Source organism: Hemitrygon akajei, chromosome 11 (genome assembly GCF_048418815.1).
Source record: "Hemitrygon akajei chromosome 11, sHemAka1.3, whole genome shotgun sequence".
Classification (NCBI taxonomy): Eukaryota; Metazoa; Chordata; class Chondrichthyes; order Myliobatiformes; family Dasyatidae; genus Hemitrygon; species Hemitrygon akajei.
The window spans coordinates 112,920,091-112,947,869 of record NC_133134.1 but is presented as its reverse complement, the minus strand read 5'-3'; the positions used below and the strand labels follow the sequence as shown (position 1 = coordinate 112,947,869).

Genomic DNA, 27,779 nt, shown 5'->3' with positions numbered 1-27,779 from the left:
GGAGTGGCGTCTAGCCCTGCCGTGTTCCAAAGGACAATGGACTCTTTGCTGCAGGGGATTCTGCATGTAGTAGTATATCTTGATGATATTTTGATCACGGGAGCCACGGAGGGGGAGCATCTGGCCAACTTGGAACAAGTGCTGAAGGGGCTCTCGGCCACAGGGCTGTGATTGAAACGCAGAAAATGTGTGTTCCTGGCTCCGAGTGTGACCTACCTGGGACACAAGATTACAGCTGAGGGGTTTGCCCAGTGGAGGAAAAAGTGAGAGCTATCAGGGAGGCCCCAAGACCCAGGAGCATCACTGAACTCAGATCGTTTTTGGGCATGGTGAATTATTATGGCAAGTTTCTTCCGGACCTCTCAAAGGTTTTGGCCCCACTGTATAAGCTGCTTCACAATGACACTAAGTGGCGGTGGGGTGAAGAGCAGGAGGAAGCTTTCAAGGAAGTGAAAGGACTCCCGCACTCAGCGAAGCTGCTCGTTCACTATGACCCAGAAAAGGAGATCACCCTTTCATGCGACACTTCGCCCTATGGAGTTGGGGCAGTTCTCTCACACGTAATGGAGGACCGTTCAGAGAAGCCTATTGGTTTTGCTTCACGTACCCTGATGGCTGCTGAGAAGGGATATTCACAGCTAGACAAAGAAGGCCTGGCCTTTGTTTTTGCGGTCAAATGCTTTCATCAGTACCTGTATGGACGTGCATTCACAATTTATATGGACCATAAAGCACTGATGAGCCTTTTTAGGGAGACCAGATGCATCCCACCGCTAGCCTCAGCCAGGATACAGCGTTGGGCTCTCACATTGTCAGCCTACCAGTATACTATAGTGTACAGAGCGGGTGGGGATGATGCAAACGCTGATGCGCTGAGTCCACTCCCTTTACCTGAGACGCCTGTTACTACATATGTGCCTCCAGAGACTGTGTTTTCATTGGACAGGCTGTCCAAGATACCCGTAAAGTCAACCCAGATCAAGCAATGGACAGAGAGGGACCCATTTCTGTCTCAAGTCAAGACTTTCCTTTTACCAGGCAAGTGTTTGCAGTCCACAGGTTTCCTGACACTCTGGTCACTGATAACGGTCCGACATTCACCAGTGAGCTGTTCGGTGAGTTCATGCGGCAGAATGGCATTCGTCACATTCGGATGGCCCCTTTCCACCCAGCTTCAAATGGTTTGGCTGAGAGGGCTGGTCAGACAGTGAAGGAAGGCCTGAAGTGGATGACAGGGGACTCTCTTAGTACCCGGCTTTCACTTTTCCTGTTTAAATACCGCCTCATGCCACAGACTATGACTGCACGCACTCCAGCAGAGATGCTGATGGGGCGTAGGCCTAAGTCAAGATTGGACCTGCTGCGCCCGGACATGAAGGCAAAAGTGGAGAGAAAGCAGGAAAAGCAGAAGGAGGGACATGATCAACATGCATGAGACAGACAGTTAGAACCGGATGGCAATGTCTATGTGAGAAACTTCAGCAGTAGCAACAATCAGCAATGGCTCTACCTGGGGTTATTCTTAAGCAGAGTGGTCCAGTCTCCTATGTTGTTAAGCTGACTGATGGGCGTGTTTTCCGCAGACATCAGGACCACGTGCGCCTGCGTCATGATTCCGGCTCAGAGGTAGACAGTTCCATGGAGTTTCCAATGGTGAGACAGACTACTGGGGAAGCATGTCCACCAGTGACTTTGCTAGAGGGAGACACACTGGCAGAGGAGGCAGAGTCCCCTGAAGAGGATGGACATTCTCACGCGGCACACAGACCACTCTCGTGTCCCCAACACCAGATCCACCCAAAACATCCTCACCAGCGGTGCCTGCTGGGTCACCGGGGGTAGTGCGTAGATCACAGCACCCTCGCAAATCTCCTGACAGATTGAATCTTTGATTGGATAGTTTTTTTTTGTTGTTAGATTGAATGTTGAATTTACCACGTTTTTTAGGTGTTTTGTATTGGTAACCTGTTGCTAATGATACCACTGTTTTCATTTCCCAGTTCTATATCTCCTATATTTCTTCTATATTTGGGGAATGTTGGATTTTAAGGGGGGAGAAGTGTTGTAATGTGAGTATTATTAAAAGTAAGTTAATACTAAGCAGGGAGCTGTTGGTAGCAAGAGGCGGGTTCCGGAGATGACGGGGTTTTATTACTGGTATGCATTGTGTAGTTCCACCACCCAGGCCGCATGAGGTACCTGGAAGCCTCTGTATTGTAAATATCATTTGCCGTCCCAGATAAAGATGTTCTTTTAGCCATAAAATTGTCAAGTGGTTCTTTTGGAAAGTAGAAGTTACCACAGTACGAATCTGTGAAATTCTCTGCAGTAGAAGCTACCTAATTAAATACATTTAAGACACAGTTAGAAAGATGTCTACATAGCAGGGGAATTAAAGGTTATGGGGAAAAGGCAGGTAGGTGGAGCTGGGTCGCAAAATTACCTCACATATGCTCTGAAAGTTCTGATGAAGGATCATTCACCTGAAGCATTAATTCTCTACAGATTCTGATTGACCTGTGGTGCCTCTCTGTGATTTTCTGATACAAATCATGTTTGTGTTACAATGCTGTTCAGTGCATGGTTTTGCCTTTCATTCCAGATCTCTTTACCCTGTTACAATTCCCTTTGCATTGAGCGATCTGTAGCCAACATTTCTATTTGTCTGCTCCAGTTAACAGTAGATTGGAGTTACTTTGCATGTGCTGAGGTAGAGCGACAAACTTTGTTTTACATGCCATCAACACAGATCACTTCACCTCATCAGTACTTTGAGGTAGTGCAAGGGAAAAGCAAAAACAAAATGCAGAATAAAGAGTTATAGTTACTGAGAAAGTACAGTGCGGGGAGACAATAGGGTTCAAGGCCATGACAAGACAGAGGGTAAGATCAAGAGTCCATCTTACAGGAAGACAGTTTAGATCTTGCAGGGAGACTGTTCAATAGTCTTATAACAGCGGGGTAGAAGCTGTCCTTAAATGATCCTCTTGAGGAGCAACGGGTTTTGCAGAGGGATTAGCAAAACTGGGATTGTTCAGTGTGCAATGCAGATATTCAAAAATCAAAGAGCTTTGTTTTTCCTCATTCCAATTCTGGGACAAGTTACTTTGTACGAAGTCCCATTATAGGTGTGCAGTAAGATTGTGGCAGTGCTCACATTTGGGGAAGAAGATTTGGCAAATTAACTGACCACAGTTATTCCACCCACTCTCATTTTTCTCATGGTTTTGTATCATGGTTTTGCCCAATGAGAAGGGGGTGAAGAGACTACATCCAGGATGGGTGGGGTCTTTGATTATGCTGGCCCCTTTACCAAGGCAGCAAGAAGTTTAGACAGAGTCCACCGAGGGAAGGTGGTTTCCATCTACACTTTTCACTGGCATCTAACTGCCCCGTGGGACTCAGTGCCACACAGAACAAAAAGGCACTGGGCAAACCCTTCCAGGAAGCTACAGACTGTTGAAGAACAGCAGATCTAACTGCAGTAGCAAATTACTGGCAGCACCGCCTGAGATACGAGGGAGAGTGATTATAATGGAAGGGGTGTCAATGTGAATTGAGATTTCTCTAGATAGCAAAGCATGGATGTTTATAGGGCTCATCTAGTGAGTGTTATGGGTGGAACTGAGAAATAAGAAAGGTATGACCACATTAATGCTGTGTGTGTGTGTGTGTATATATATATATATATGTGTATATATACATACATACATATACATACACACATGTGTGTATATAAAATACGATTTCAAGAGGTCAGAAGCTGTTAATGCCCTTCTGAATTTCAGATGTGAGCAGATTTGATTCAAGTGAAGATGAGCTGGATCTCTTGAGCACAGAGGAACTGGATTCCCAGCACCCAGGTCAGTCAATTCAACTGTAAGTCAGGTGCAATACAGATAAATTATAAATACTGTTGGGCAGTGTAGCATCAGCACAGGTATAAAGCCAGGAGAACACCTTGTTTCAATCATGCGAAGGTTCACACTTCCAGTGCCTGTGTAATAGGGCTAGAGTGGGCAGACTCTCCCTCTAACTACCTGTTTAATGGGACTACACCTCAGCACCTGCTTAGTGCTTTAGCCTGGTTTGGAATTGATCATCAGATACTTAACTGTTTCAATTTTCAGAACCTTTCATTTGAATAGTTCTGTCAGCTGCAGTTATAATCAGATATCTGAGGACAATGCTGCTGAGGTGCTTTTCTGTGTCAGAACCTTAGAAGCCGGGAAGCTTTGTTGAGAAATGAGAGTGCGTAGGACAACTGAGGTCAGTTAGATCGCCAAATCCTCTTCCCCAAATGTGAATACTTGCCACAACCTCCCTGCACACCTACAGTGGGGACTTTGTACAAGGTAATCGGTCCCAGAATTGGAATGAGAGAAACAAAGCTTTGATTTTTTGAATATCTGCTTTGCACAGCAAACTCTTTTGCTAATCCCTCTGCAAACCTGTTGCTCATCCAGAGGATCATTCTGGTAATTGTCCCTCTGCAGCAGGATGCCTTGAATTGGATGCAATACATGGACTGAAACCTCACCAGTGGTTTAGCCTAAGTCCCTGTGTTTTCACCCCCACTATGTGTAAAACCAATTACCCCCCCCCCCCCCCAAAGCTGTTTATAAACAGCTCAATCATCTTACCATGATTTATTCTGGGGGCATAAGCTGTTTCTCAGCACATTAAAATTTGTTTGACTACTCATATTCTCTCCTAATATTCATCACTTCACACCTTGTGTCTTAAATAGTTAAGAAAGCATACGGTGCATTGGCCTTCATCAACCGTGGGATTGAGTTTAGGAGCCGAGAGGTAATGTTGCAGCTATGTAGGGCCCTGGTCAGACCCCACTTGGAGTACTGTGTTCAGTTCTGATTGCCTCACTACAGGAAGGATGTGGAAACTATAGGAAAGGTGCAGAGGAGACTTACAAGGATGTTGCCTGGATTGGGGAGCATGCCTTATGAGAATAGGTTCAGTGAACTCGGCCTTTTCTCCTTGGAGCGACGGAGGATGAGAAGTGACCTGATAGATGTGTATAAGATGATGAAAGGCATTGATCGTGTGGATAGTCAGAGGCTTTTTCCCAGGGCTGAAATGGCTAGCACAAGAGGGCATAGTTTTAAGGTGCTTGGAAGTAGGGACAGAGGAGAAGTTTTTTACGCAGAGTGGTGAATGCATGGAATGGGCTGCCGGCAATGGTGGTGGAGGCGGACACGATAGGATCTTTTAAGAGACTCCTGGACAGGTACGTGGAGCTCAGAAAAATAGAGGGTTATGTGTAACCCTTGGTAATTTCTAAGGTAAGGACATGTTCGGCACAGCTTTGTGGGCTGAAGGGCCTGTATTGTACCGTAGGTGTTCTGTGTTTCTACGATGTATCGACCTGTGTTGCTACAGTTCCAGGCTTTATGTCACCTGAACACTTTGAAATATGCCCTTTATACTCAAGTTTATTATAGTTTTGAGAGAGCTTTTGAATCTCTCAGTAATCCAAGTGCTTGTGTTCCACACTCACCGTTTCTCACACATTCATATCTTTACTCTTTGCAGACAACTTCATCAGACAAGGAGTCAACATCATGACCTTCACCTGGATGTTTCTTCAAGCACTGGTTGATGGTTTGATTGAATTACTTAACACCATCTCCAAAGATAACATTGATATCTCTACTGTGCTGAGGATAGAGAGATCCATTTTAAGAAGAGAATTAAAACAGGTACCTGGTAGATGTAACCCGTGGGCTCCATCTCAGAAGGGATGCATCTGTTTTTTGATGTAAAAACAGAAAATGCTGGGAATATGGGCTGTGGGACGAGAAACAGCAATGTATCAGGTTGAAAACCTGTTGTCAGAACTGGGTGTTATGAATGCAGCAGCAATGAATATGAAACTGAGACAGGGTTTATAAACAAATCCCACAATTTATTAACCTCTGCTCAAAACTTAGAAAAGTAAACGAACGACTAACTTAACTGAAAGTTAACAGTTAGGCAGCAATCTCTAACAAACAGTCAAATGTAGAAACTGTTCTTAATGAGTTCTGATCCAAGCACAGACTTAAAGTGATAAATTCAAAAGTCCATGTGATTTATACAGTCAGTAAGGAGAGACTTCCCCGAAACAAACGATACCTTCGAAGTAATGTCTATCCCACAGCCGGGAGACGCCTTGTTTGAAGAAATCACGAGGAAATAAAAGGAACTGACCTTTCGACTGGAGGGTGGTCACTGCACAAACCTTCCCCACCTTGCAGGGGTTCAACTCCAATGTGCAAGCCACAGATCCTCAACGAAGTCACAAAGGTCGATCATTCCCATGACGCTGAACGACATTAACTTTATCTGATCCTTTGAACTCGGATAACTCCGGTAATGCCTTCACTCTCCGATACTGGACTGTAACGGATAAGTAAACGTGCAACAAACAAAACCGGCAGAGCATCCACACCTCCGACTGGCAACAACAACATTGTACAAAAATAAAAATGAGAACTCCGTCACAGTCGCGGGCTTTGGTTTAAATATCGTTTGGAACATGCCATCACGTGACATAACATCACCCCACGGTCAAGAGACCATTACATCATCCCACTGTCCCGTGTTCAAACTGTGGGTATGTAACATGGGAAGGAGACAAACAATGAACTACAGGGAGGCTTGTGTGGGTGAGGGATGCCTCTGATAGATTAAAACAGGGCCGACCAGGATAAGCTGCAGATTGAAAAGCAGGCAGACGTGCCTGGCCAGTCAGACTGGCCATGTCCTCCACTCCCAAAGAAACAATCTGAGCCAACATCACAGACAGAGAAATCAAGTTACCGAAGCTGTAAAATTCAATATTGAGTCCAGAAGGTTGCAGTGTGCCTGGGATGAAGCTGAGGGCTGTTCCTCGAGCTTGCTTTGGACCCCATTGCCGCTGGTTACATTGAACTTAATATGTTCCTTCATTATTGGTGAAATGGAATTGTAATTTCCCTGGCCTTGATGTGCAACAAAATATTGCCGATAGTAATGTTCTCCAGCTTTGTATTGCAACTCTAATTCCATTCTGCATTACTGACGATAGTCCGCCTCAATAGTGTCACATGATCCTGCCCAGCTCCAGTTGACCTAAGTGGGACTATAATGCACAAGTTTACTTTCCTGATGCCCACTTAAAAAAAATAAGTAACGATGAAGTGAACATAGAACAGTACAGGAACAGGCCTTTCGATCCACAGTGTCTGTGCGCACCACAATGCCAGTACAAACTAACTCCATCTGCCTGCACATGATCCGTAATCCCTCCCTTCTCTTCATGTTCATGTGCCTGGCCCAATGCCTCTGTTGCCATTGAATCTAACTCCATCACCTACTCTGGCAGTATGTTCCAGTATCTACCAATCTCTGTTTTAAAAGTAAGAAACTTGCCTCGCCCCTCAGCTTAAAGCTCTGCCCTCTGGTATTTGGCATTTCCAGTCTGTCCTATCTTGTCCCTCAGCCATGGACAGATTGCAGGATGAGCTCAGTGCCTTCTATGCTGGCTTTGACCATCAACACTCGTGCACCTCAAGGGCATCAGAGGATATGGCGAGAAGGCAGGTGTAGTGGGTTGAGTGGGATCCAGGATCAGCCATGCTGGAATGGTCCAGCAGACTCGATGGGCTGAGTGGCCTAATTCGGCTCCTATGTCTTATGGTCTACTGTCTCTACAGCCACAACTGTGTGGCTAGGCGCAGCTCAAATGCCATCTATAAATTTGCAAATGATACACATACTGTTGACAGAGTTTCCGAGGGTACATACAGTAGTGAGAATGATTAGTTGGCTAAGTGGTGTTGCGGTAACAGTCCTGCACTCAATGTCAGGAACACCCAGGAATTGATTTTGGACTTCAGGACCATCTGATACGGAGGGGCCACTGCACAGGATCAGTTAAGTTTCAGGAAGTTGTACACTCAACCAGTCTGTCATGGGCACTAGCCTCCCAAGCATTGAGGACAGCTTCAAAAGGCAATGCCTCAAAAAGGAGGCATCCGTCATTAGGGACCCCAACACCCAGGACGTGCCCTCTTCTCACTGCTACTGCCGAGGAGGAGGCACAGGAGCCTGAAAACGTACTGAACGCTTCAGGAGCAGCTCCTTTCCCTCTGAATGTATAATGAATCCATGAACTCCACCTCACTACTTTCCTCACTCCTTTTGCACTACTTATTTCATTTCATGTTTCGTATACACTTACTGTCATTTATAGTTTTTTTATTATGCATTGCAATGCCCTGCTTCCACAAAACATCACATTTCACGACATATGCCAGTGATATTTGACACGATTCTGGTTCTGATCCAGGCATCTTTGCACCCTCCCCAGAACCTCCATCCTGTAATGATGTGACCGGAACTGAAAACAATACTCCATATGGGGCCTGACCATAGTCTTATACAGCTACAACATGACTTCCCGTTCTTTTATACTGTTACGCTCTGACTGATAACGGAAAGCATGTCATATACCTTCTTCACAGTCTTATCTGATTTTGCACCTAACTACTCTAGAACTGAGGGTTCTGGTAAAAAAAATGAATTGCTTACTTCTTTCCGTGGTTGATTTGAACCATTGTTTATTACGGCAGTAAGTACATTGCTGATAAACAGTGACACATTAGTGCAAGTATGTTCTCTTTTTCCACTGTATCACTTCTGTTAGATTGGAATGTAAAATTGTTATTTTCATGTAGTTCAACCTTTCCTACGCTTGCTTGTACAAACATTTGTATTTTTATATCATCACCTTACACACCTTGCATCTCTCTGACACAGTGGTGTCAAGAAAACAACCTCTCCCTCAATGTCGCAAGAACAAAGGAGCTGGTTGTGAATTACAGGAGGAATGAAGACAGGCTAACCCCTGTTGACATCAATGGATCTGGGGTTGAGACGGTGAACAGCTTTAAGTTCCTCAGCATCCACATCACTGAGGATCTCACGTGGTCTGTAAACACCAGCTGGAGGGTGAAAGAGGCACAACAGCGCCTCTTTCACCTCAGATAGTTGAAGAAGTTTGGTATGGGCCCCCAAATCCTAAGAACTTTCTAAAGGGGCGCAATTGAGAGCATCCTGACCAGCTACATCACTTCCTGGTATGGGAACCGTACCTCCCTTAACCGCAGGACTCTGCAGAGAGTGGTGCGGACAGCCCAGCACATTTGTTGATGTGAACTTCCCACTATTCAGGACATTTAGAAAGACAGGTGTGTAAAAAGGATCATTGGGGACCCAAGCCACCCCACCCACAATCTATTCCAGCTGCTACCATCCGGGAGGTGGTACAGCAGCATAGAAGCCAGGACCAACAGGCTCCGGGACAGCTTCTTCCAGCAGGCCATCAGACTGATGAACTCACACTGATTAGAGAGTATTTCTATGTTACATTGACTGTTCTACTTACTATAAATTATTATAAATTACTATGATTACACATTGCACATTTAGACGGAGACATAACGTAAAAATCTTTACTCCTCATGTAGGTGAAGGATGTAAGAAATAAAGTCAATTCAATTCTTACACTGTACGTGCTCAGTGGATCTTTCAGTAGTTGATTCTGTATTTTCCCAGGAGCGTCGCTGCAGTAGATGAAACACACCCAATCTTGTTATTTCATAGGTTGTTCTTATCACTGGAATACCTGTTACCTGGCTAGTCTGAGCTAGATTTTAGTGAAAAGCAACCACAACTCATTTGTTCATTGTGTTTTTCTTTGTTCTTCATTCTCATAACACCAAATAAATGGCCTTAATCAACAAGCTTTATGCTTCATTCTTGCCTTCTGAAGAACCTTTGGATCCTGGTGATTTTGCTATCAAACACATCTCATGTTCTAAGTAGCCAACCGTCTCCTTTAATGTAGACCAGAAAGGCACTGGGCTTCGTCCAACGAGGAAGATGTACTTGCAAAGTCACTCACATCTAAACATGAATAGCAAACTACAGCCACAACAACTGTTCTACATTGTAGAGGCAGGATATGTTAGGAAACCAGCAGTTTAATCAGCAAGTGTATTTTGAAAAAAAGGGTAAAGGCATGAAGAAAAATAAGAATAGGAACTCTATCAGCAGTCTTCTCTTGGTAATGAAACATTTCCTTTTCACTCAGGGAAAGGTTCCAGACCAGGACAGTATCCATCGCTTTTACAATGTCAAACTGAGAAACCGAGCATCCTGCAGCTCTGACAAAGAATGGACACCGAACAGGACGACGGAGAGAGAGAGAACGGCAGCATCAGGTTTCCGGAAACTGGCCAGTATTAACTCCATGCTCTCCAGGGACAGCAGTGTCTCAAGGTAATGAAGGAGATGCTGCTGGAAACGCTCAACAAATCAGGCAGCATCTGTAGACAGAGAAACGGTCAGCATTTTAAGTTGGGACCCTTCATCAGAACTGGGAAAGATTTAGGTGGCAGAGGAGGTGGGGGGGGGGGAGGGAATACCTCTGAAAGGGTGAGACCAAATGAGTCAATGGGGCAGTTAATTATTTGCTATGAATAGTGACGCTCCTTTGTGTTGTGTTCTTTAAGTCTGTGAGACATGCACAGCTGGCTAATCTGTATAAAAGTGAACAAAAATGACAGCTGGCAGAAATGGCTAGTTCTGTGTCCAAGTTAATATAGTGGATCTGCGTCTGGTTCAGTTTGACTCCAGGTCACAATGGATAAAGAATGCTATGGGAATGGAAATGGGCTTTGTGCCTCTATGTTAAATATGTTTGCAGCTCTTACTGACCAGGGTTTAACTGACCTTCCCTTCCATGGCTAGCTTATGCTGGGTATTGATGGGCCTGATTGGAATTTGTTGATCATTTGAAACATCTGTACAAAATGTGTGGAGGAAGGTTTTAGATGCAGTAATTAGAAACAGGGAGGGGTGCAGAGACAGACAGAGGGGCAAAGGGAGGCATAAGGGGAGAGAGAGGGTCAGAGATGGACAGAGAGGAGACAGAGACAGACAGGGGGCAAAGACAGATGGAGAGGGGGTCAGAAACTGACAGAGAGTGGGTCAGAGACAGAGAGGTGTTCAGAAACAGACAGAGAGGGTGGGGATAGAGAGAGAGGGGGTCAGATATGGACAGAGAGGGGGCCGGAGACGGACAGAGGGGGGGGACAGAGACAAAGAGAGAGAGGGACGGAGATGGAGAGAGAAGGGATCAGAGGGGGGCAGAGCGGGTCAGGCAAGAAAGAGGAGGGGTCAGGGACAGACAGTGAGAGGGTCAGAGACAGACAGAAAGAGGGGTGGGGTGGAAATGGAGGGAGAGAGCGAGAGAGAGGCAGAGATACACAGCACAGAAACAGACTCTCAGCCCAACTTGTCCATGCTGAGCAAGTTTTCTACTCTAGCTCATCCCATTGGCTTGCATTTGGCCTATATCCCTCTAAGCATTTCTGATCCATGTATCTGTCCAAATATCTTTTAAACCATATAACTATATAACAATTACAGCACGGAAACAGGCCATCTCGGCCCTTCTAGTCCGTGCTAACGCTTACACTCACCTAGTCCCACTGGCCCGCACTCAGCCTATAACCCTCCATTCCTTTCCTGTCCATATACCTACCCAATTTTACTTTAAATGACAATACCGAACCTGCCTCTACCACATCTACTGGAAGCTCGTTCCACACAGCTACCACTCTCTGAGTAAAGAAATTCCCTCTCATGTTATCATGAGATTTTCAAGAGAAAATCTTATGGCGGTGCTTTGGAAGGATAGATTACAGAGCTCCTCTAGGGAGGCTATTTGGGTGGAATTGAGGAATGGGAAAGGTGTAGTAACACTGATAGGAGTGTATTATAGGCCACCTAATGGGGAGCGTGAGTTGGAAGAGCAAATGTGTAAGGAGATAGCAGATATTTGTAGTAAACACAAGGTGGTGATTGTGGGAGATTTTAATTTTCCACACATAGATTGGGAAGCTCATTCTGTAAAAGGGCTGGATGGTTTAGAGTTTGTGAAATGTGTGCAGGATAGCTTTTTGCAACAATACATAGAAGTACCGACTAGAGATGGGGCAGTGTTGGATCTCCTGTTAGGGAATGCGATAGGTCAGCTGACAGATGTATGTGTTGGGGAGCACTTCGGGTCCAGTGATCACAATAGCATTAGCTTCAATATAATTATGGAGAAGGACAGGACTGGACCTAGAGTTGAGATTTTTGATTGGAGAAAGGCTAACTTTGAGGAGATGCGCAGGGATTTAGAGAGAGTGGAATGGGTCAAGTTGTTTTATGGGAAGGATGTAATAGAGAAATGGAGGTCATTTAAGGGTGAAATTATGAGGGTACAGAATCTTTATGTTCCTGTTCGGTTGAAAGGAAAGGTTAAAGGTTTGAAAGCGCCATGGTTTTCAAGGGATATTAGAAACTTGGTTCGAAAAAAGAGGGATGTCTACAATAGATATAGGCAGCATGGAGTAAAGGAATTGCTCGAGGAATATAAAGAATGTAAAAGGAAACTTAAGAAAGAGATTAGAAAAGCTAAAAGAAGTTACGAGTTTGGTTTGGCAAATAAGGTGGAAGTAAATCCGAAAGGCTTCTACAGTTATATTAAAAGCAAGAGGATAGTGAGGGATAAAATTGGTCCCTTAGAGAATCAGGGTGGTCAGCTATGTGTGGAGCCGAGGGAGATGGGAGAGATTTTGAACGATTTCTTCTCTTCGGTATTCACTAAGGAGAAGGATATCGAATGGTGTAAGGTGTGGGAAACAAGTAAGGAAGTTATGGAACCTATGACAATTAAAGAGGTGGAAGTACTGGCGCTTTTAAGAAATTTAAAAGTGGATAAATCTCCGGGTCCTGACCGGATATTCCCCAGGACCTTGAGGGAAGTTTGTGTAGAGATAGCAGGAGCTCTGACGGAGATCTTTCAGATGTCATTAGAAACAGGGATTGTGCCGGAGGATTGGCGTATTGCTCATGTGGTTCCATTGTTTAAAAAGGGTTCTAGAAGTAAGCCTGGCAATTATAGACCTGTCAGTTTGACATCAGTGGTGGGTAAATTAATGGAAAGTATTCTTAGAGATAGTATTTATAATTATCTGGATAGACAGGATCTGATTAGGAGTAGCCAGCATGGATTTGTGCGTGGAAGGTCATGTTTGACAAACCTTATTGAATTTTTTGAAGTAGTTACGAGGAATGTTGACGAGGGTAAGGCAGTGGATGTAGTCTATATGGACTTCAGCAAGGCCTTTGACAAAGTTCCACATGGAAGGTTAGTTAAGAAGGTTCAGTCGTTAGGTATTAATGCTGGAGTAATAAAATGGATTCAACAGTGGCTAGATGGGAGATGCCAGAGAGTAGTGGTGGATAATTGTTTATCGGGATGGAGGCCGGTGACTAGCGGGGTGCCTCAGGGATCTGTTTTGGGCCCAATGTTGTTTGTAATATACATAAATGATCTGGATGATGGGGTGGTAAATTGGATTAGTAAGTATGCTGATGATACTAAGGTAGGAGGTGTTGTGGATAATGAGGTGGGTTTTCAAAGCTTGCAGGGAGATTTATGCCGGTTAGAAGAATGGGCTGAACGTTGGCAGATGGAGTTTAATGCTGAGAAGTGTGAGGTTCTACATTTTGGCAGGAATAATCCAAATAGAACATACAGGGTAAATGGTAGGGCATTGAGGAATGCAGTGGAACAGAGAGATCTAGGAATAACAGTGCATAGTTCCCTGAAGGTGGAGTCTCATGTAGATAGGGTGGTGAAGAAGGCTTTTGGAACGCTGGCCTTTATAAATCAGAGCATTGAATACAGAAGTTGGGATGTAATGTTAAAATTGTACAAGGCATTGGTAAGGCCAAATTTGGAATATTGTGTACAGTTCTGGTCACCGAATTATAGGAAAGATATCAATAAATTAGAGAGAGTGCAGAGACGATTTACTAGGATGTTACCAGGGTTTCAGCACTTAAGTTACAGAGAAAGGTTGAACAAGTTAGGTCTCTATTCATTGGAGCGTAGAAGGTTGAGGGGGGATTTGATCGAGGTATTTAAAATGTTGAGAGGGATAGATAGAGTTGACGTGAATAGGCTGTTTCCATTGAGAGTAGGGGAGATTCAAACGAGAGGACATGATTTGAGAGTTAGGGGGCAAAAGTTTAAGGGAAACACGAGGGGGTATTTCTTTACTCAGAGAGTGATAGCTGTGTGGAATGAGCTTCCTGTAGAAGTAGTAGAGGCCAGATCAGTTGTGTCATTTAAGGTAAAATTGGATAGGTATATGGATAGGAAAGGAGTGGAGGGTTATGGGCTGAGTGCGGGTAGGTGGGACTAGGTGAGATTAAGAGTTCGGCACGGACTAGGAGGGCCGGAATGGCCTGTTTCCGTGCTGTGATTGTTATATGGTTATATGGTTATATGGTTACCCTTAAACTTTTGCCCTTTAACTCTCAAATCATGTCCTCTTGTTTGAATCTCCCCTACTCTCAATGGAAAAAGCCTATCCACATCAACTCAATCTTTCCCTCTCATTATTTTAAATACCTCTATCAAGTCTCCCCCCCAACCTTCTATGCTCCAAAGAATAAAGACCAAACTTGTTCAACCTTTCCCTGTAACTTAGGTGCTGAAACCCAGGTAACATTCTAGTAAATCTTCTCTGTACTCTCTCTATTTTGTTGATATCTTTCCTATAATTCGGTGACCAGAACTGTACACAATACTCCAAATTCGGCCTTACCAATACCTTGTACAATTTTAACACTACATCCCAACTCCTATACTCAATGCTCTGATTTATAAAGGCCAGAATACCAAAAGCTTTCTTCACCACCCTATCCACATGAGATTCCACCCTCAGGGAACTATGCACCATTATTCCTAAATAGACAATAGACAATAGGTGCAGAAGTAGACCATTCAGCCCTTCGAGCCTGCACCGCCATTTTGAGATCATGGCTGATCAATTACTATCAATACCCGGTTCCTGCCTTGTCCCATATCCCTTGATTCCCCTATCCATAAGATACCTATCTAGCTCCTTCTTGAAAGCATCCAGAGAATTGGCCTCCACTACCTTCCAAGGCAGTGCATTCCAGACCCCCACAACTCTCTGGGAAAAGAAGTTTTTCCTTAACTCTGTCCTAAATGACCTACCCCTTATTCTCAAACCATGCTCTCTGGTACTGGACTCTCCCAGCATCTGGAACATATTTCCTGCCTCTATCTTGTCCAATCCCTTAATAATCTTATATGTTTCAATCAGATCCCCTCTCAATCTCCTTAATTCCAGCGTGTACAAGCCCAGTCTCTCTAACCTCTCTGTGTAAGATAGTCCGGACATCCCAGGAATTAACCTCTTGAATCTACGCTGCACTTCCTCTACAGCCAGGATGTCTTTCCTTAACCCTGGAGACCAAAACTGTACACAATACTCCAGGTGTGGTCTCACCAGGGCTCTGTACAAATGCAAGAGGATTTCCTTGCTCTTGTATTCAATTCCCTTTGTAATAAAGGCCAACATTTCATTAGCCTTCTTCACTGCCTGCTGCACTTGCTCATTCACCTTCAGTGACTGATGAACAAGGACTCCGAGATCTCTTTGTATTTCTCCCTTACCTAACTCTACACCGTACAGATAATAATCTGCCTTCCTGTTCTTACTCCCAAAGTAGATAACCTCACACTTATTCACATTAAACGTCATCTGCCCACTCACCCAGCCTATCCAAGTCACCCTGAATTCTCCTAACATCCTCATCGCATGTCACACTGCCACCCAGCTTAGTATCATCAGCAAATTTGCTGATGTTATTTTCAATGCCTTCATCCAAATCGTTGACGTAAATTGTAAACAGCTGTGGTCCCAATACCGAGCCCTGTGGCACCCCACTAGTCACCACCTGCCATTCCGAGAAACACCCATTCACTGCTACCCTTTGCTTTCTATCTGCCAACCAGTTTTCTATCCATGCCAATGTCTCCCCCCCGATGCCCTGAGCTTTGATTTTACCCACCAATCTCCTATGTGGGACCTTATCAAATGCCTTCTGAAAATCGAGGTACACTACATCCACTGGATCTCCCCTGTCTAACTTCCTGGTTACATCCTCGAAAAACTCCAACAGATTAGTCAAGCATGATTTACCCTTGGTAAATCTATGCTGGCTCGGCCCAATCCTATCACTCCTATCTAGATATGCCACTATTTCATCCTTAATAATGGTGGGAAAGCATCTTCCCCACCACCGATGTCAGGCTGACAGGTCGATAGTTCTTTGTTTTCACCCTCCCTCCTTTCTTAAAAAGTTGGATAACATTAGCCATTCTCCAATCCTCAGGAACTGATCCTGAATCTAAGGAACATTGGAAAATGATTACCAATGCATCTGCAATTTCCAGGGCCACCTCCTTTAGTATCCTAGGATGCAGACCATCTGGACCTGGGGATTTGTCAGCCTTCAGTCCCACCAGTCTTCTCATCACAGTTCCCTTCCTAATGTCAATCTGTTTCATTTCCTCTGTTACCCTATGTCCTTGGCCCATCCATACATCTGGGAGATTGCTTGTGTCTTCCTTAGTGAAAACAGATCTAAAGTACTCATTAAATTCTTCTGCCATTTCTCTGTTTCCCATAACAATTTCACCCAATTCATTCTTCAAGGGCCCAACATTGTTCTTAACTATCTTCTTTCTCTTCACATACCTAAAAAAGCTTTTGCTATCTTCCTTTATATTCCTGGCTAGCTTGCGTTCGTACCTCATTTTTTCTCCCCGTGTTGCCTTCTTAGTACGTCGACAGTGCTTCTCCTTATAGATGCTGCCTGGCCTGCTGTGTTCCACCAGCATTTTGTGTGTGTTGTTTGAATTTCCAGCATCTGCAAATTTCCTCGAGTTATCCACCACTACTCTCTGGCATCTCCCATCTAGCCACTGTTGAATCCATTTTACTATTTTAATATTAATACCTAACGATTGAACCTTCCTAACTAACCTTCCATGCGGAACCTTGTCAAAGGCCTTACTGAAGTCCATATAGACAACATCCACTGCTTTACCCTCGTCAACTTTCCTCCTAACCTCTTCAAAATATTCAATAAGATTTGTCAAACATGACTTTCCACGCACAAATCCATGCTGACTATTCCTAATCAGACCCTGTCTATCCAGATAATTATATACCATCTCTAAGAATACTCTCCATTAATTTACCCACCACTGACATCAAATTGATAGGTTTACTCTTAGAACCCTTTTTAAACAATGGAACCACATGAGCAATACGCCAATACTCCGGCACCATCCTCGTTTCTAATGACATTTGAAATATTTCTGTCAGAGCCCCTGCTATTTCTACACCAACTTCCCTCAAGGTCCTAGGGAATATCCTGTCAGGATCCGGAGATTTATCCACTTTTATATTCCTTAAAAGTGCCAGTACTTCCTCCTGTTTAATTGTCATAGTTTCCGTAACTTCTCTACTTGTTTCCCTTACCTTACACAATTCAATATCCTTCTCCTTAGTGAATACCGAAGGATTTCCCCCATATCTTTTGGCTCCACACATAGCTGTCCACTCTGATTCTCTAAGGGTCCAATTTTATCCCTCACTATCCTTTTGCTATTAATAGAACTGTAGAAACCCTTCAGATTTATTTTCACCTTACTTGCCAAAGCAACCTCTATCTTCTTTTAGCTTTTCTAATTTCTTTCTTAAGATTCTTTTTACATTCTTTATTTTCCTCGAGCACCTCATTTACTCCACGCTGCCTATATTTATTGTAGATCTCCCTCTTTTTCTGAATCAAGTTTCCAATATCCCTTGAAAACCATGGCGCTCTCAAACTTTTAACCTTTCCTTTCAACCTAACAGGAACATAAAGATTCTGCACCCTCAAAATTTCACCTTTAAATGGCCTCCATTTCTCTATTACCTCCTTCCCATAAAACAAATTGCCCCAGTCCACTCCTTCAAAATCCTTTCGCATCTCCTCAAAGTTAGCCTTTCTCCAATAAAAAATCTCAACCCTGGGTCCAGTCTTATCCTTCTCCGTAATTATATTGAAACTAATGGCATTGTGATCACTGGACCCGAAGTGCTCCCCAACACATACCTCCGTCACCTGACCTATCTCATTCCCTAACAGGAGATCCAACACTGCCCCTTCTCATAGTCGGTACCTCTATGTATTGCTGCAAAAAACTATCCTGCACACATTTTACAAACTCCAAACCATCCAGCTCTTTTACAGAATAGGCTTCCCAGTCTATGTGTGGAAAATTAAAATCTCCCATAATCGCAACCTTGTGCTTACTACAAATATCTGCTATCTCCTTACAAATTTGCTCCTCTAATTCTCGCTCCCCATTAGGTGGTCTACAATACACCCCTATAAGTGTTACTACACCTTTCCCATTCCTCAATTCCACCCAAATATTCTCCCTAGATGAGCCCTCTAACCTATCCTGCCAAAGCACTGCTGTAATATTTTCTCGGACAAGCAATGCAACACCTCCTCCTCTTGCCCCTCCGTTTCTATCACACCTGAAGCAATGAAATCCTGGAATATTTAGTTGCCAAACATACCCCTCCTGCATCCATGTTTCACTAATAGTTACAACATCATATTTCCAGGTATCAATCCATGCTCTAAGCTCATCCACCTTTCTTACAATGCTCCTAGTATTAAAATAGATGCATTTAAGAAACTCTCCACCTCTTCTTCTCTGTTTATCCCTAACGGTGCAAACAACTTTATTATCTTTTTCTTCCTTCTCCCCTACATCTTCGGTCTAAGCGCTCCCCTTCTCTATCACCTGCCTATCCTCCCTCACACACTGTCTACTAGCTTTCTCTATTTGTGAACTAACCTCCTCTCCACTAGTCTCTTCAAATTGATTCCCACCCCCCAACCATTCTAGTTTAAAGTCTCCCCAGTAGCCTTAGCAAATCTCCCCACCAGGATATTGATCCCCCTAAGATTCAAGTGTAACCCATCCTTTTTGTACAGGTCACACCTGCCCCAAAAGAGGTCCCAATGATCCAGAAACTTGAATCCCTGCCCCCTGCTCCAATCCCTCAGCCATGCATTTATCTTCCACCTCATTCTATTCCTACTCTCACTGTCGCGTGGAACAGGCAGTAATCCTGAGATTACTACCTTTGTGGTCCTTCTTCTCAACTGCCTTCCTAACTCCCTATATTCTCCTTTCAGGACCTCTTCCCTTTTCCTTCCTATGTCATTGGTACCTATATGTACCACGACCTCTGGCTCCTCGCCCTCCCACTTTAGGATATCTTGGATGCGATCAGAAACATCCCGAACCCTGGCACCAGGGAGGCAAACTACCATCCAAGTCTCCTGATCGCGTCCACAGAATCGCCTATCTGACCCCCTGACTATCGAGTCCCGTATTACTACTGCCTTCCTCTTCCTTTCCCTACCCTTCTGAGCTACAGGGTCAGACTCTGTGCCAGAGGCGCGACCACTGTTGCTTCCCCCAGGTAGGCTGTCCCCCCCAACAGTACTCAAACATTGTAACTGTCCCTGCCTATACTACTACCTCTGACAATTTGTTCCATATACCCTCCACCCTCTGTGTGAAAAGGAATTTGAGCCCCTTAGATCGTTTGAAATCGTCCCCCTCTCATCTTAAACCTGTGCAGTTTAGTTTTAGTCTCCCTATCTCGGATAAAGGAATACACCATTCCTCATATCTATCCCCTCACAGTTTTATAAACCTCTTTAAGGTCATCCCTCAGCCAAGGAAAAATATCTCAATCCAGTCTCTCCTTAAAACTCAAGCCCTACAATTCCGATAAAGAGTTGTTACACTGATAAGTAATTTTGACAGCATGAAGGAATTGAATATTAAAAAAAACAAAAGCAGCCTTGGATGCTTTAAGGACGTCTGGGGTGGGGGGGGGGGGGGGGAGAGAATCATTTCTCACCTCTTCACTTGCTGGTTGAAACTGGTTTCTATTTCACCACTGTGCCTGGAATTTAAAGCTTTCCTTCCTGTCTCTGTGACTTCCTCCACCTTTTTATGCTCTTCAAGTAATGACCTCTTGGTGTACTGAGCCGCCACCTCCACGGCTGGCAGCCGTGCATTCAGCTACTGTGGTCCTGTGTTCTGGAATTCCCTCCCTAAACCCCTCTACCTCACCACTTAAGCCTGCCCTGTGACTCTGGTGCCTGTCTTACCTTCCTAATTGTGGCTCAGTCTCACTGTTGGGTTGAGTTCCCGTACAACTCAAGGGACAATTTACTAGACTGAGGGCACTAGGTAAAAGTGTCTCATTTCTGTTTGCTTTCATGGGTCGTTTGCAACCATTTCTTTTGCTGGTACTGGGCTGTTGTCTGGTTGAAGAGTTAGCTGATCTAAGTGAATATGAGCACTGGTGGAATATTCTTGATTCCCAGATCATCAGGTGGGGCCATTGTGAAATAAAAATGCTCAACTCCTCTTTGTTGATTTCACAGATGGACAACTGATACTGACTGAGAAATCGGGTTGCCTGAGGCTGCAGAATTTGATATTGAATCCAGAAGGCTGTCATATGCCCAGACTGAGATGACGGGCTCTTACTCAAGTTTGCTTTGGGCTCCATTGCAACAGTCCAGTTGTTATTACAAGAGCAAATTATGTTTAATTTAATATACTCCTTAATACACACAGTGCTTCTGTTTATAACCAATAGACACTCACGTTGATTGTTGAGAAGGTGTAAATGCTAACCTGTAAATCCCCTAACCCAGTGAGCCCAGGTTGTCTGAGAATCAAAGAAACTGAAAGCTAAAATAAAGAGAGAAAATGCTAGAAAGACTGAGTAGCATCTATGAACAGAGAAACAGGGATAACATGTCAGGTCAAAGACCCTATAGCAGCAAATCACCTTCTTGGGTAACAGATATTCTTATCAATTAGGTAAAGGAAGATGTAGTTGCTGTTTTTAATTGGATGTTCATGGTCTTCTGCTGCTGAAGCCCATTCACTTTCAAGTTTTGTGCATTCAGAGATGCTCTTCTGCACACCACTGTTGTAACATCTGGTTATTTGAGTTACTGTCACCTTCCTGTCAGCTTGAACCTGTCTGGCCATTCTCCTCTGACCTCTTTTCGCTCACAGAATGGCTGCTCACTGGATGCTTTTTGTTTCTTACACCATTCTCTGTAAACTCTAGAGCAGGGGTCCCCACCCAGGATCACAGGCCCCTTGGTTAATGGTAAGGGTCCATGGCATAAAAAAGGTTGTGAACTCCTGCTCTAGAGCTGTTGTGTGTTAAAATCTCAGGAGATCAGCATTTTAGGAGATACTCACACCCAGCCCGTGTGCCAGCAGCAATCGTTCCACAGTCAAAGTCACTTAGGTCACACTTCTTTCCCATTCTGGTGTTTGGTCTGAACTTTATGCATTGAGTTGCTACCACATAATTGGCAAATTAGATATTTGCATTAATGAGCAGGTGTTCCAGTGTTGCTAATGAAGTGACCACGGCGTGGATTTCCTCTTTGTGTTTCCACAGCTGTAACACTGAAGTCACTACACTGGGCTCCAGACAGCCTACCTGCGATGATGTAGATGAGACTGAGGAACCCATCACTGAGGTCCCAAGGCCCAGCAGTTACAATAGGCGGACACTGCAGAAGATGCCCCAGATTGACATGTCCCTGGACAGTGAGATTTTGAGGTAAATCATGAGGTGTTCTTGTTGTGATTCACCAGTCCATTTCAGCTTGGCAGCCGTGGGCTAGTTGGTGACTGACCAGATACTAATGATCATTCTGCACATTCCTCAGGGGCTTCTAATACAATACTTTATGAAACAGGGCGGATGGTTGTGTTAAAGATATCACACAAAGACACACAACCACTTATTGGCGTTCATTCTAGACCAGGAACACATTCGCATCAACTCTCTGATGTCCATTATGGAAAGAACGGTAGATAGGATGGTCATTCTGGGTTTCTACATTTTAATACAATATCAAGCACAGAAATATTACTAATTACAAGGGAGGACTGAGGGCCCCTGACATAGTAGATGTGGAGAGGATCTTGTGGGAGAATCTAGAAGTAGGAACTACTGTTTGAAAGTAAGGAGTTGTCCAGCTAAGACAGGGATGGGATGACTTACTTTTTCTCTCAGAGACCTCTCGGTCTTTGGAGCTCTCTTGCTCAGAGGGTGGTGAAAGTGGAGTGTGCGAACATTTTTCAGACAGAGCTAAATAGACTCTTGATAAGCAGAGTGAAAAGTTATCGGGGTTAGGTGGGAATGCAGATATGAAGTCAATGGGTAATGAAGTCAAGGGACTAGCCTACTCGAGTTCATAATTCACATGTCTGTCTACATTTATAAATGCACATTACAATGAAAAACATATTGGTAAAGGTCCAGCTTGTCAGGTCGTTTCCTGATTGCACAGAGATCTGTACCTTGGTGCCCGACTACACCTTGATACTGTGAGAAGAGTGATGTTCCAGAATGACCCCACTGGAGATGCTGTTGCTGCTAATTTTGATTGTATTATATGGCAGTTCACTGAACATCAGAGAATTGATGGAAGGCTTTGTCCCCCTGCTTACCAATGTTTCCATAGATTTCAGCAGAGCCACTTTACCTGCCAGCCGGTGCACAGCACTCCCTCCCCTTTCAGCCTTACTAGGGGATGAGGAGTCAGAGCTAGAAGGTGTGGGGAGGGGAGGAAGAACCACAAGGTGAAAGGTGAAACTGGGAGGGGGTAAGGTAAAGAGCTGGGAAGTTGATTGATGAAAGAGATACAGGGTTGGAGAAGGGAGAATCTAATAGGAGAGGACAAAAGGCCATGGGTGAAAGAAAAAGGGAGAGAAGCACTAGAGGAAGGGGGTGGGCAGGCAAGGAGATAAGGTGAAAGAGGGAAAGGAGGAATAGAGAAAGGGGGGCCATTACCAGAAGTTTGAGAGATCGATATTATGCCATCAATGGCTACCTAGACCGAATATAAGGTGGTGTTCCTCCAACCTGTGTCTGGCCTCATTGTGACAGTAGAGGCGGCCATGGACTGACGTGTTGGAATGAGAAAGGGAAGTGGAATGAAAATGGATGGCCGTTGGGAGATCCCGCTTTTTCTGGCGACGGAACTTGGGTGCTCGGTGAAGCGGTCTCCCAATCTTCGTCAGGTCTCACCGATATACAAGAGGCCACACTGGGAGCACTGGATACAATAGATGACCCCAGTGGACTCTCGGTGAAGTGACACCTCACCTGGAAGGACTGTTCAGGGCCCTGGATGGTAGTGAGGGAGGAGGTGAAGGTGAAGGTGTAGCACTTGTTCCACTTGCAAGGATAAGTGCCAGGAGGGAGATCAGTGGGGAGGGACAAATGACAAGGGAATCGCGTGGGGGGCATTCCCTGAGGAATGCAGAAAGTGTCGGTGGGGGGGGGGGGGGGGGGGTGCTAGGGAAAGATGTGTTTCAGTTGCAGAGACATAGAGCCATAAAGATGTATAGCATGAAATCAAGCTCTTCGACCCATCTCATTTGTGTTGACCAAGTTGCCTAACTAAGCCAGACCCATTTATCTGGCCCGTATCCCTCAAAACCTTTTCTACCGTGTGACTGTCCAAATACCTTGAAAATACAAACTGTGTTACCACTTCCCATATACTGACCATCCTCTATGTGACAAAATTGTTCCTCTGATTCCTTTTAAATCTTTGACCTCTCACTCTAAACCTATGTTTTTTTTACTATTGATTCCCTTTCCCTGAGGAAAACACTTTGGCTATTCAGCTTACCTATGCCCCTTATGATTTTATAAACCCCTATGAGGTCACCCCTCAGCCTTCTAAACTCCAGAGAAAAAGGGTCCTAACCTATCCAGCCTGACCTTATAATCCATGGTAATATCCTTGTTAAATCTTTTTTTGCACCCTCTCTAGTTTAGTGCCATCCTTCCTATCACAGGATGACCAGAATTGTACACAGAACTCCAAATCGTAGCCTTACCAGCATCTTGTACAGCTGTAACAAGAAGTCCCAGCTCCTGTGCTCAGTATTCTGATTGAAGGTCAGCATGCCAAATGTCACATTCACCAATCTGTCTACTTGCAACACCACTTCCAGGGAACTATATATCTGCAATCCCTGGGTCTTCCTCTATCATCGTATGCAGACCTTGAATATTTTCTCCCCCTCTCTCCCCCTCTCTCCCCCTCTCTCCCCCTCTCTCCCCCTCTCTCCCCCTCTCTCCCCCTCTCTCTCCCCTCTCTCCCCTCTCTCCCCCTCTCTCCCCCTCTCTCCCCCTCTCTCCCCCTCTCTCCCCCCTCTCTCCCCCCTCTCTCCCCCCTCTCTCTCTCTCATGAAATGAATTTTCTTTCCTAGTGCACCAGCCCAGTCTGTCTTGCTACATTCACCGCAGGGAACCATAGATGAAGAGGAAGGTGGAGACATTGCCGAAGGCTGCATAACTCTGTGTTCTCACAAATCTGATATCCCGCCTGGCTACAACACAGTAGTAAGCCGCCTCTCTGAGGAGAACTTGTACTCAGAGCCTGAAGAGCAGACATTTAAAACAGACCAAGTAACTCTTAACTATGAGAGCCGTCTCCTAACAGCAAGTGACCTGATGCTCAACAAGTGAGAACTGACTCTTCTATCGTTAACAATTATGAGCTAGTTTCCCGTGGGGTGTGGGGGGGGGGGGGGGAGCATAAAAATGATGTGAGGGTTAGGATTGGATTCAAGCACTTTAAAGGGAGGAGGAGATGGATGAAGATATGAAGCAGAGGGTGAAAATCAGGGATGGAGAAGACGGAACAGTTGAAGAGGAGGGAGAACGGAAGAGGATGGGAATTGCGTTGGAAAGTCAGGAGGACGCAGGTAGCAAGTGGACAAGTAGGTGGGCTCGGAAATAGGAACAGGGCTGGTGAGGTTTTAAGATTTTTTACCACTTTGGCAAGCTTGCGATTCAAAGTGAGTTTATTCTTGCAGCTTGTAACCACAAAGTAAGCTGGGTAACATAATTTAAAAAATGATAACCAAGATATCTTTAATCAAGACAAAAGGTCAGAGTGCATGGGATCCTAGGCAGGTTGGCAAATCAGATCCAAAGTTGGCGTGTAGTAGAGGACAGAAGGCAATGTTGGAAGTTTGTTTCTGTGATTTGAAGCCTGTGACTAGTGGTGTACCACAGGGTTCAGTGCTGGGCCCCATCCTGTTTATAATATATATTAGCAATGTAGATGTGAATGTAGGAGTTATGATTGGTAGGTTTGAAGCTGGCACAAAAATCGTGGCTGTTGTGTATAGTGAGGAGGCTTGTCTCAGGCTACAGAAGGATATTGATTGGCTAATGAAAGTAGGACCTACACAATGAATGGTAAGGCTGGAGAATTGAGGAAGAAAGGCACCTTTGTGTACAGTCAGAAGATCCCTGCAGGAGGCAGCCAAGGTAGATCGGATGTTGAAGAAGGCATTCCAGTATCAGATGGGCAAAGGGAACAGAAGGAGGAGGCTATTATTCATCTTCATAGAAGTATGGTGAAGCCACATCTGGAATATTGTTTGCACATTTGTTTGCCACAATATAGAAAGCACCCTGGAGAAGGTGCCAAGGAGATTCACCAGAATATTGTCTGGGATGGGCGTGATTCAGTCATGAGGAGAAATTAGATAGGCTGGGTTTGTGTTCTTTGGGGAAAGGGAGCCCGAGAGAAGACCAAGTAATGATGTACGAAAGTATGAGGGGGAGAGATAGGCTAGATAGTAATAAAACTTTGCTCAGAGCAGGTGCCAATGGGCATAGGTTTAAGTTACCGAGTAAAGGGTTCGGCAAGGATAAAAGGAGGACGTTTTTCCACCCAAAGAATATTTAGGGTTGGAATACATTGCCTGTAAAGGCTCTGGGGGCTGGGACTCAAAAGAGAATGTAGTAATTACTTAAAGGAGCACATGAAATGTCAAGGCACAGAAAGTCCATGTGCTGAGAAATGGCTTTGTAAAGATTGGGGTACTTGGTGGTCAGCATGGAGTCCATGGGCTGAGAAATGGCTTTGTAAAGATTGGGGTACTTGGTGGTCAGCATGGAGTCCATGGGCTGAGAAATGGCTTTGTAAAGTTTGGGGTACTTGGTGGTCAGCATGGAGTCCATGGGCTGAGAAATGGCTTTGTAAAGATTGGGGTACTTGGTGGTCAGCATGGGGTCCATGGGCTGAGAAATGGCTTTGTAAAGATTGGGGTACTTGGTGGTCAGCATGGAGTCCATGGGCTGCAGGGCCGGCTTCTGCACTGTAGGACTAGGAAATGTTTTAGCATCACTTCCAAATTCACAAATTTTGCACTAAAATCAAGTTTTGGAGGACTGTCATTTTGGATCTGGTGACTAAATATCTGTTTTGACTTTACCTCTGTATGCCTGTCCAGAAGCAGGCAATATTTGTTAAATGTGTACAATTAAAAAGCTTGCTTCAGCGCCCACTTCCAGTTAGTTTTCCCAATGTAATTCCCGTGTCTACGTGTCCAACATAAATGCTCGTCAACAATAATTATGTTGTAATTAAATCCTGTGAAGTAAATGTATCGGGAGGGCACACTCCCAGCATGACAGCTTTTATAGGCAGTTCCATTACAGATTGGGACAGAATTGTCTAAAGGATTTATAAAAATAAGGGCAGACTGAGTGAGCTGGGATTAAAGATGAGTTTCATAAATAATGTATACCTCTCCTTCTGTTCCAGTCTTTATTCCCACCACTTGAAGATTATGTTTGCACTATCCATTTAATATGGCCACATGTATTACGTTTCATTGCAGAAAATTAGCTGTCCTGTATTTTACTCATGTCTGAGTCAACCACCTTTTGTTGTCAAACTTTCTGTCCTCTTCCAGAATGTTCCATGATACTGAGCTGGAGGAGTCAGACAAATTCTACAGTAACTTGCCTTGCCTCTTGAAGCTTCTGTTTGCCTTGTACAACACCATGATGTCGCAGTCGGACATGTTGTGCTACTTCGTCATAATCCTCAACCACATGGTCTCCGCCTCGTTGCTCACCTTGGTTCTGCCCATCCTTGTCTTCCTCTGGGCGATGCTCTCCATTCCAAGGCCGAAGAAACGGTTCTGGATGTTTGCCATCCTGTACACCGAGGTACGAAGAGAAAAACTGAAACGCTCGCACGTGGCTTTGGCTGCAGTATCTGGTCGTTCACCCCTGCAGGAGAAAACATTCAACATTGATCGCTCACATATCATTAAAATCACAAATAGAGCAGATATAGGAAAAATTTGCTACTTGGGAAAACAAATAACTTCAGTGGCCATAAAAATACAATCATCACGTAAAGGTGTTGAGGAGAAACATCTTTAATCGGCTACTAGTTATGCATGGAATTCTTTCTAAGTAGTGCCAACAGCATAGATGCACTTAAGCAGAAGCTGCCTAAGCATAAGAGGAAGTGAGGAATGGAGGAAATTCCCACTGGGTTCTGTGATGCAGACTAACAGGAGACTTCAGCTCATCAGTCTGCATTAGGTTCTGCTTACTGTGTAATCCAGATGTACAAACAGACTTATTCTTATCTAAGTGTGTGATGAAGAGGTCAAATATATTGTTTTGGAACATGCCACAAGACTCAAATGGATTGTGCCTTAAATCATAGAGGAACTGGTATTGGCAAAGGAGGAGCATAGGAAAGATGAGTACTGAATGTTCCATCCTTCAGTGAAAATAGTTCTTTATCTGTCCACTGTCTCGGAATTGGGAAACTGACATCTAGTGCTGGATGAGCGGAAGTTTCTTCCTAATGACAGTTGAGAGTATTAG

At 44.4% G+C, this 27,779-nt stretch overlaps 1 protein-coding gene across 1 annotated transcript in view; it reads left to right on the top strand.

Annotated features, from left to right (window-relative positions):
• LOC140736375 (piezo-type mechanosensitive ion channel component 2) overlaps positions 1–27,779 on the top strand; it is a 232,857-nt gene that overhangs the window by 128,909 nt on the left and 76,169 nt on the right. Inside the window, exons 28-33 of the mRNA XM_073062358.1 lie at positions 3,789–3,863; positions 5,554–5,720; positions 10,139–10,326; positions 21,504–21,668; positions 24,341–24,595; positions 26,846–27,104. Of these exons, the coding sequence (XP_072918459.1) occupies positions 3,789–3,863; positions 5,554–5,720; positions 10,139–10,326; positions 21,504–21,668; positions 24,341–24,595; positions 26,846–27,104 (1,109 nt within the window). The remainder of the gene's footprint in view (positions 1–3,788; positions 3,864–5,553; positions 5,721–10,138; positions 10,327–21,503; positions 21,669–24,340; positions 24,596–26,845; positions 27,105–27,779) is intronic.